This window comes from Triticum dicoccoides, chromosome 1B (genome assembly GCF_002162155.2).
Source record: "Triticum dicoccoides isolate Atlit2015 ecotype Zavitan chromosome 1B, WEW_v2.0, whole genome shotgun sequence".
Lineage (NCBI taxonomy): Eukaryota > Viridiplantae > Streptophyta > Magnoliopsida > Poales > Poaceae > Triticum > Triticum dicoccoides.
In genome coordinates this window covers 298,225,040-298,235,630 of record NC_041381.1, presented here as the reverse complement: position 1 = coordinate 298,235,630, position 10,591 = coordinate 298,225,040, and the positions used below count along the sequence as shown (strand labels likewise).

The 10,591-nt window shown below is 46.0% G+C and overlaps 1 protein-coding gene across 2 annotated transcripts in view; it reads left to right on the top strand.

Moving 5' to 3' along the window:
• The first annotated feature begins 4,155 nt into the window (after window positions 1–4,155).
• The window catches only part of LOC119331911 (phosphoglycerate kinase-like), an 11,193-nt gene continuing 4,757 nt past the window's right edge, over window positions 4,156–10,591 (top strand). For both annotated transcript variants that reach the window (XR_005160706.1, XM_037605092.1), the window contains exons 1-7: window positions 4,156–4,419; window positions 4,657–4,821; window positions 4,956–5,035; window positions 5,350–5,626; window positions 6,065–6,408; window positions 8,718–9,003; window positions 10,327–10,409. Coding sequence is in view for 1 of the 2 variants with exons in the window: in XM_037605092.1 (XP_037460989.1) it covers window positions 4,713–4,821; window positions 4,956–5,035; window positions 5,350–5,626; window positions 6,065–6,408; window positions 8,718–9,003; window positions 10,327–10,409 (1,179 nt within the window). In the remaining variant the exon portion in view is untranslated. The remainder of the gene's footprint in view (window positions 4,420–4,656; window positions 4,822–4,955; window positions 5,036–5,349; window positions 5,627–6,064; window positions 6,409–8,717; window positions 9,004–10,326; window positions 10,410–10,591) is intronic.

Sequence of the window (10,591 nt, the reverse complement as noted above, 5' to 3'; positions counted from 1 at the left end):
AGCCCCACCTAGGCAAAACAGAGAGGCCAGCACGCCGGTCTAAACCTAAGCGCACAGGGGTCTGGGCCCATCGCCCATAGCACACCTGCACGTTGCGAGGGCGGCCGAAAGCAGACCTAGCCTAGTGGCGTTCCAGTCCAATTCGGCGCGCGCCGCTCCGTCGCTGACGTCTGAAGTGCTTCGGCTGATACCACGACGTCGGGATACCCATAACTACTCCCACGTAGATGGTTAGTGCGTATAGGCTCGTAGCCGACTCAGATCAAATACCAAGATCTCGTTAAGCGTGTTAAGTATCCGCGAACGCCGAACAGGGCCAGGCCCACCTGTCTCCTAGGTGGTCTCAACCTGCCCTGTCGCTCCGCCACAAAGTAACAGTCGAGGGCCGTCGGGAACCCAGGCCCACCTCTACCGGGATGAACCCAGGCCCACCCCTAGCTCTTCATCTGCTCCATTGCTCAAGACCAAGGCAGATCAAATGACTTGTTTTCTTCAAGTATCTCAGAGGATCAAGCGAAGTTTGGCCAACCTTGTGAAGAATCAAAAGAGCCTAGAGAGGATCATGAAACCAGGTTCTATGCCTTGGACATTAAAGTGACATAGATTCATTCGCAAAAAAAGTGACACAGATTCAGACGACTACTGATAAGCCGAAGAAGGATGTAGACGAGGCTAGGATGAGCATTGACAATGATGGTGATGATGGTTCTACACTCCCGACCACCACCCAGTTCCAGAAGATGCCCATGTCAGCTACAATAGCAGTTCAATGGACTAGAGGTATAGTGTCTGCTCCAGCTACCGCCCCATCAGTTGCACCTTCGGCACCTTCAGTTTCTACCCCTCCAACTCAGCAAACTATTCACGAACGCACTTATCTTTACTACATCAACTCACACCGGAGTTGTAGGTTAGGCCAACTCCAACGCACGACCCCAAATCATCCGCCCGCGTCCGTTTGGTGGTAAACAAACACAAACCGCGACCCAATGCACGGGAGCAAACTGCCAAATGTCCGTTTTATGTCCACTTTCAACCCATTCGCGGCCCAAGTTTGGGCTGCGTTTGCGACCAAACGGACAGCACGCGGATGGGCGGGCGCGCACCCTTGTCCTCCCCTGCCCCTCCTGTCTGGGACACACCCGTCCCACTTTTCCTCCAATTCATGCAAACCTTCCCCCGCGCCCCCTCCTCTCCCTCCTCCATGGACGGCGACCCAACAAACCTAGGGGATGCGGCCGTGGTCACGCGCCCCACGGCGAAGAAGAAAGGTCCCAAGGGCCCCAGGAAGCCTTGATCCAAGTGCACGTCGGAGGAGATCGCCTTCCTCGACAAAGAAGCGACAAAGAGAAGGGGCCGGCGGGCAAAGGCGAAGGAGATGAAGGCGGCTGCGACCTACGCCGTCAAGGCCGAATCCCGGCGTCAAGCGCGGCTTCTTGCCGACGTCGACGAGAAGGAATCCATTATCGCCAAGGCGCATGCCGTTCTCATGCATGGGTTGGCATGCCCACCGGCGGCCATCCTCTCGGTCACTGCCATGGATGCGGCGAGCACGAGATCGTCGGTTGGTCGTCCTCCTCGGTACAGGTTGTCGAGCTCGTCCAACAAGCCCGATCCGTCGCCTTACGGCCATGGGCAGACATGGTTCTCCATGTCGCCAGAGGGAAGCGTGGTCGCTCCGGCCACGCCCGCGGGTGTTGTCGACCTTAATGTGATGCCGGGGTATAGAGGCGGCGTTGGCCACACGTTCGATGAGACGCAAAGGAAGCAACCCCGACCGTTTTCGACGGCAAGCTTCACCGGCGTCTGCAAGCTGTTTGACGGAATGGCACAGCCGACGACCCTGATTGCTCGGTGTTCATGGAGAGCGTCATATTTGAGGGCCGTGGGAAGGCCTTCCAGCACCTCGGCCAAGGCCAGCCTTTCGACCCCGAAGAGACCCAGAGCCAGGACGGTCGCGACCACTATGAGGACATTGATTTCGCCAGCCATGATGAAGAAGGAAGACGACCATGGAAACTCATGGCATGAAGATGATGACTCGTATTGTGAAGATGAGGAGGAAGAACTCGACATTTCACAAGAGCCATTGGTGTTTTTTGATGAGCTCACCCAAAGGGCCGAGGCACAAAAGAGGAAGCAAAGTATCCGCATGGGGTCATACACCCAAAAAGAGGACAAATTGATTTGAAAGAGTGGGATTGAGATAGGGGAAGATCCGATAAGAGGTGTCGAGCAAAAAGGTGCCATATTTTGGGGTAGGGTTCATAAGACCTTCCATGAGATACGAAAGTTTGCCCCCTATCAATCTGAGAGCACTCGCAGCATCAACTCAATCCAAAAGAGATGGGGTTCATTCAACAAGAGTGCAACAAGTATTGTGCCACACTTGAGAGCGTCGAAGCCCGTCCCGTGAGTGGACTTGGCCTTGGTGACTTGGTATGAACCTCTTGCCTTTTCATTTTGTGTCCATTCATGTGGGCATGCTTTTCATTTTCATACATGTTGTGTCCTTTGCTATTACATTAGCATCGTCATCAATGATTGTGTAGGCATTTCAATATTTGGAAGCATTCAAGGCCCGACATAAGAACAAGCCGTTCACTCTCACGCATCGTTGGGCCCTCATCAAAGATTGTCCCAAGTTCAAAGACCAATATGCCGCTCGCAAGAAGAAAGGAGGGAAGAAGGCCGGCTGATGAGGGAGACTTGCTCAAGAGGCCGAGGGGCAAGACAAGCTTGAAGGCGGATGAGAGGCGTGATGCGTCTTCCATTGCCTTGCAAGGCACTTTGGAGAACATGATGAGCCAAAAGGAAGTGTGGGGCGAGAGGAAGAGCAAAGGAAAGGAGGAGCAAATGAATATATATCTAGAGCTCCAAACGAAGAAGCTTACCATGGAGGAGGCCGCAGAGAGGAGGAAGCTTGACATGGAGGAGGCAAGGAAGAGGAGGAAGCTTGACATCGAGGAGGCCGCTCAACTCAAGAAGCTCGAGACCGAGGCCACCATGGCGGACACCAAAGCTAAAGAGGTGGCACTCACGTTCATGAGCGTGGACAAGACCAACATGTCGCCGGAGAGGAATGCTTGGTTCGCGAATCGGCAGAAGGAGATATTCGCCAGTGACGACCTGAACTAGGTGAGGCTTCGAGCCGTGGCCGACATCCATTCATTATGAAGGCTGGCTGGTGTGTCGGCCGCTGGCTTTGTTGCCGACATAAAAAACTTGTTCATTTTGAGGGATGACTCATGTGCCGGCCGCTGGCTTTGTTGTCGGCGTGAAACATGTCCTTTTTGAAGGCTGACTCTTGTGTCGACCGCTGGCTTTGTTGCCGGCATGAGACTGTAGGCCGCCGGCTGTGTTGCCGGCCGGCGCTAGTGCGAACCGCGGCCGCGACTATATAAATCCATGGTTTCTCACGTTTGCATGCACGGCGACAAGATGCGGCTGAACATGCGTCCACGCGTTGGGCGCCCGGCCGATGCAAACTCAAATCCAGACGAACAAGGCCCCATTGTCACCCCAAACGGACAAAATCCAGACGAAACAGACGCTCGTTTGGGTCGTGTGTTGGAGTTGGCCTTGAAGAACTTAATTACCAAGGAGCGGGAGATCGAGCCTGGAGTGACGCCTAGCCTTCCGATTTCCGGTTGTAGATGCTCTTAAGGCATGTACAATAGTCGATAAGATAGTCTCATCTTAAATCTTGCATGAAATTTAGAGATGACAAGAAAATTGTCTACAATTAATCTTTTTTTAGCCTTATCTTCAATAACTAGAGGATGCTTGGATCCAAGGGACTTATTTTAGTCTGACTAAAAATAGTCTCTTTAAGAGGCTAAAGTTCCAATCACCTTGACTAAAGAGGGGCTAAAACTAGTCTTGAGACTAAAATTTTTTAGTCAAGGGTACCCCTACTAAAATGTGGATTAGTCCCCTCCCTCCTTATTTAACTCCTCTCCTTTAACACAGGCGGGTTCTGGATTGGAGGGTTTGGAGGATAATAAATGCTCATTAACTTGATTTTAGTCTCTTTAGTATTTGGATCCAAACATGAATGAGGCTAGCAAATTTTAGTCCCACTACTTTCATGGGACTAAAACATATCATCCGCCTCATCATTGATACTACTACCTAACACTCCTAGCACAACAATACATGCCCTTATCCCGTCGTCATTCCACTTCCGCGGTTCCGGACCCCAACGGCACACAGCGCGCCTTCCCCTCCCCTCTTGCCCTCCAACTGCAGCGCGAGAAGCGGCACGGGCTCCTCCTCCTCGTCGCCGGGTGCCAATCCACCAGCGAGAAGCTTCTCCTTCTCCTCCCCCCTTTCATCTCCCTCATCGCGGAGAGACGAAAGCGGCGGAGGGAGCGTCGGGGTCGGGGTCCCCGTCGGCGGCACCGGCACGCAAGCCTGGTAATCCTCCCTCTCGCTCACTCGAATCTGATGCTCTGATCGAGCATTCGCATCACTGCGACGCAGAAATTCACGGCTAGCTGCTGCAGCATGTAGCAGCACATGCCTGTCCCTGTAATTTGCACCTCTGCAACTGAACCGATGCCCATGGCCCCTTCCGAGGTTCCGCGGCAGTGCGTCTCAGCTTGTGCTCTCGCTTCCACCTTAATACTTACATTTCGATCTCTGTTGATTTAGGGCTCAAATTTCAGCATCGGCGCACCAAGTAGTCGAGATTTCAGAAGAGAGGCTTCATGCAGGTTTGTGGCGTTGAGTTGAGCTCAGCAACATCTCGGTGGCGAGAATCATGGCCGCCATTTGGTGGATCCTACGAGTGTGCTGGACATAGCTGTTGCATCTCTGGTAAGCCCGATCTCCCATGGCATTATCTCGTGTTTTTCTTTGTGATTAGCCCTCGACTCCTCAAGGATTTGTGGGGGCAATACCCTGCTCCAGTTTCAGGTCATTTGTGCTGAATCTTAAATTTCTTATTGTAGGGAGTCAAAGACCGTCATGTAGAGTACAATGCTGTCAGGTGCCACGTTGTACTGGAAATGTAGCTCATCTTCAGAAGGAGGTACCCCAGAATGCACTGGATGCTAAATATAGTTGAATATCAATCACTGTGGTGTTTGATTTTAGTTGATATCATAGCAAAAAATAATGTGAAGTGTTGCATTTGTATGTCCTATGTTTTATGTCATGTTGAAAGCTATGTATGAACGAACCATTCTGAATCGAAGGACAAAAACAAACGGTGTTTCTTCTCTATGATGATGTAGTCCTCTCAAGCAGTATTTATTTTCTGAATCTTCTCATAAGTGTCAGGCATAACATGTTAACCCACTGATAGTATGGACTACTAACATTTTCTTTTATCATCTATTTCAGGACAAATATTCTTGTGTTGATAGGTCAACTTCTTACCTGCACGTGCAAACTCTTAGGAATTTCCCAATTGAAAAACTTTATGGAGAGGTGGTCCTGGTGCGACTTGATTCTGTACTTCTTTTAGATCCTCTAGGACTATTTAGTTGCTCACGGAAAAGGACACTGTCAACTATCAAATACCTGTACAAAGCAGGAGGGAAAGTTCTTCTAGTTACCAGTTGGGATCCAGTCCTCCAATCTGTTAATCCAGTGCTCAAGTCAACCGAATCTTTTGCAGGTTATTTGAAATTCATATTCTAATACGCTTATGCCAAACTTTATACTGATAAGTTGTTAGATATGGTTGCACTCTAGGACCCAAAAAACAGTTGTTCAGTTTGCAACAGATTGATTCTAACGTCAGTAAGCCAAGGCATCTGACAAAGATGACATGTTTGAACCCAAACCTGTAAATATTATTTTATTTGTAAACCAAAAGTATCTGTACTATTGGAGAAACCGAGTAATAATGCTATTTAGCACCCATGCACTAAATGTCTGGACAACTGCATTTCTCCCTTGTATCTTTTCTCATACTGTTTATGACACTATACTGGCTTAATTTTGTCATGCATTCCGAATCACATATTTTTAAATGCAGCTAAGTTATCCAGAATAACTTCTTTTGTTCATTCTTGATAACTGAAAATAATCTGTCATAAATGCTCATCGTCAGAGTACATGTCATCGCTTCTTCAAGTAAAGGTCATCCCAGTGAATGGTGTCCCTTGTTTAACATCATGTAAGAAGGAAGAACGGGTGCAGAATGATATTATCTTGTTTGAAAATCTTTTGAACTTCAGGGGAGAAAATGCAAACTGCAATGATTTTTCTCAGAAGCTAGCTTCAGGTGCAGCAATCTTTGTCAATGATTCTTTCTCATTGTCTCATAAGATTCGCGCATCAACGGTTGGCATCACTCGTTTCTGCTACGCATCTCTTGCTGGTTTCCATTTTGAGGAGGAGCTTATGCAATTGCTAAAGATCAATGACTCCACAAGGCGCCCATACATTGCAATAGTAATCACTGGTCCTTATTTTATTTTCAGTTCATAGTTTATACATACCTATGGAAACTATTTACAAGGTTAAGACCTGGAAGTTGGACTTGTTTAATTCCTGTTTACTAGCATTAGCTCTAGCAATTAACGTCTTCAGTCTCGATTTGTCCTTTGTTTTTATTGTCAAGTAAATATGCGGTTTAGTTTTGGTTCTGTCAGAAAAGGGTACATCTATATAATGAATATATGTTGATTCTAGAAAGCGACATGCATTTTGATGTGTGTTCGAGGAAAAAATGTTGAATCTACCTTCTCTTATCATCCACATTGAATAGCAAAGCTAATCATTCTTTTGATGCCATGACTTGTTAAACACACACACCACACCAACCATTTCTGTTTTTACTATTCTCTATAATGATCAGACTGGGAGGTTGGAATTATCTTGGCCAGCATCCATATGTATAAACATGTAGCTTAGCTTGCCTATCCAACAGCGGATGATTAGAGCTGCACTTCTGATCTTGTTTTATGCCATAATGGAGCAAAAAGCTTGGTGCTATGTCAAAATCCGGATGGTACAAGCTAATAGTTGCTTTCCCTATTTCTCGAGTTTTATTAAAGGACTATTTGCTCTATGTATTGTCCTGTTATGTTCATGGTAGATAACAGGCAAGTTTAGAGGGTTTCCTAACATGGTTACTTCAGTTGGTGGTCGAGAATATTGCACTCATGGTGTTTAATAATTAATCACAATTGGTAATCATGCAGAAATGATCCTTGTTCCTAGCAAGTGTATTCCGTTAACTATCTGCAAGCAGGATTAGTATTTTCTACTAGGAACTATTTAATGAGGATCTCTATTTTTGTTTAGCCATATTGATTTCTTCTTGCCAGAAGAATGGAGACGGAGTATATTAGTACCAATCTTCAAGAACAAGGGGGATGTTCAGAGTTGTACTAATTACCGTGGAATTAAGCTGATGGGCCATACAATGAAGCTATGGGAGAGAGTCATTGAGCACCGCTTAAGAAGAATGACAAGCGTGACCAAAAATCAGTTTGGTTTCATGCCTGGGAGGTCGACCATGGAAGCCATTTTCTTGGTACGACAACTTATGGAGAGATATAGGGAGCAAAAGAAGGACTTGCATATGGTGTTCATTGACTTGGAGAAGGCCTATGATAAGATACCGCGGAATGTCATGTGGTGGGCCTTGGAGAAACACAAAGTCCCAGCAAAGTACATTACCCTCATCAAGGACATGTACAATAATGTTGTGACAAGTGTTCGAACAAGTGATGTCGACATCGATGACTTCCCGATTAAGATAGGACTGCATCAGGGGTCAGCTTTGAGCCCTTATCTTTTTGCATTGGTGATGGATGAGGTCACAAGGGGTATACAAGGAGATATCCCATGGTGTATGCTCTTTGCGGATGATGCGGTGCTAGTTGACGATAGTCAGACGGGGGTAAATAGGAAGTTAGAGTTATGGAGACAAACCTTGGAATCGAAAGGGTTTAGGCTTAGTAGAACTAAAACCGAGTACATGATGTGCGGTTTCAGTACTACTAGGTGTGAGGAGGAGGAGGTTAGCCTTGATGGCCAGGTGGTACCTCGGAAGGACACCTTTCGGTATTTGGGGTCAATGTTGCAGGAGGATGGGGGTATTGATGAAGATGTGAACCATCGAATCAAAGCCGGATGGATGAAGTGGCGCCAAGCTTCTGGCATTCTCTGTGACAAGAGAGTGCCACAAAAGCTAAAAGGCAAGTTCTACAGGACGGCGGTTCGACCTGCAATGTTGTATGGCGCGGAGTGTTGGCCGACTAAAAGGCGACATGTTCAACAGTTAGGTGTGGCGGAGATGCGTATGTTGAGATGGATGTGTGGCCACACGAGGAAGGATCGAGTCCGGAATGATGATATACGAGATAGAGTTGGGGTAGCACCAATTGAGGAGAAGCTTGTCCAACATCGTTTGAGATGGTTTGGGCATATTCAGCGCAGGCCTCCAGAAGCTCCACTGCATAGCGGACGGCTAAAGCGTGCGGAGAATGTCAAGAGAGGGCGGGGTCGACTGAATTTGACATGGGAGGAGTCCGTTAAGAGAGACCTGAAGGATTGGAGTATCGACAAAGAGCTAGCTATGGACAGGGGTGCGTGGAAGCTTGCTATCCATGTGCCAGAGCCATGAGTTGGTTGCGAGATCTTGTGGGTTTCACCTCTAGCCTACCCCAACTTGTTTGGGACTAAAGGCTTTGTTGTTGTTGTTGTTGTTGTTGTATATTGATTTCTTGTTGATATTTTTCTGTTTATTGCAGATTGGAGGCAGTAACTTCTTGAGAAAGGGACCTGCACTGCATCTGTTAGCCTCTCAATGCGATGGGTTGTTTCTTGTTGGAAAATTATCATTTCAAATAATGAATGGCCTTGGAATTCCAGTGTCCTCCTGTTTGATAGAAAAAAATGCAACCAAGGAAGTGTTACAACTTATTGAAATAGCTCATAATAGGAACATTCCTATTTATTATCCAACAGACCTGTGGTGTTTGAACAGCAACAATAATGAACAACTGGAAATATTTGACTCAGCTGAACTATTGTCTGGTGAGTATGACTGGGCTTTATTTCCTTGTTTATCTATGTATTTTTGTTCATGTGGTTCCTATTACTCGTGCCATATTCATTGGCAATGGCAACACTAATCATTCTTTAGAATTAACATCTTGTTTGCAATACGACTCTAATTCTTTTTTTGAGCAACTCACTGTCAGAGTATAAGTCTAGCAAATACTACACTAATGGATGAGATTACCCCCCCTCCCCTTGTTGCCAAAGCTGCTACTGGCTTGCTGCATGGCTGCTACCCACAGGACTGTGCCCATATAGTTCACGGAATTGAAATAACGTGGATGATTTTTACTGATATCAGTTGCTCAGCTTACTTGCCTTACTACGATAAGATGCATCTTACTTGCTTAGCTTATTTTCAATGACAACTTAACACAAGGGAATGAAGGGATATTTTTCTTAGAAAGTTATTTACATGGACGAAGGCTACTGTTGTGTCCTCTGTGCAAATGGGCCTCTTGAAACTCGAGATTACCTCTTCTTAACCTGCCCTTTCAGTACAAACTGTTAGCCCAGAATTGGTATTCTCCCTAGCATCAGCTGTGATATGACTGCAGTCCTCACTTCTGCAAGAACTGCTTTTGCCAAGCCTTTCTTCATGGATGTCTTCATCATGGCTGCCTGGTGCATTTTGGAAGCAAAGGAATGAGATTTTTTTAGAACGCCAACTCCAGGATTAGTTCCTGGCTGGTCCTTTTCTCTCTTGGCTAAATTCCATTGCTTACTCCCCCTTCTTTTCTTCTGTAAATACTTCTCAGGATCGGTCCACCTCCTCCTTCGACTTAGGCATAGTCTCAGTCCAATATGACTCTATTGTTGCTGATATGTTGTTTTTTTATTTCCTTTTGTCAGACTGCTGATGTTTGGCTGTGTGCATCTTAGTTATGCAAAGGCCGGGTGTTGCTCATCATGTTTTATATCTGCTTGGTGCTACATTTTGAGTTAATAAATGCACCCTTTATCGAAAAAGTTGTGTCTATATAATAAAATTTACTGTCGGGGCATCACCTACAGTTTTCTGGTCAAAAAACAAATCAACCGCTGAAATTACCCTGCATCTGCAAACCTGTAAAGTTACACAGTTGACACTTCACCTGATTTGATAGATGATGATGCATGTTCATGGTTCCGTCGTCTATTATTGCTTGGGTATATCTTATTTGGTAAATTCTAGCATTTTTTGCTGCGCTGTAGTTATTTCTCAAAATTGCCTGAAAGGGTGACTTCAGTCATTTAAGTGACATACCAGTAGATAATTGAAATAATAATATAACTTTCTGATGTCCATGTATCTTACAGGCTTAATTTCTTTGGGCTGGACACCAGTTGATATAGGGCCATCGACATTGGAGAGAATTTCTTCTTTATTGTCATCATACAAGGTTAGAAATGACCTTGGTATGAATGTGATGAGGCTCTGTGTAGTGCATAGAAATATTTTTAATTGAAATGTTTAAAACATCTCACAGTTTTTTTAGCATGCCTTGCAGTATTTCATGTTTCTGTTATTAGGATTGCGCACTATTTTAGCTTGGAAAATTGCAACAACAAAAGAACTTACCTG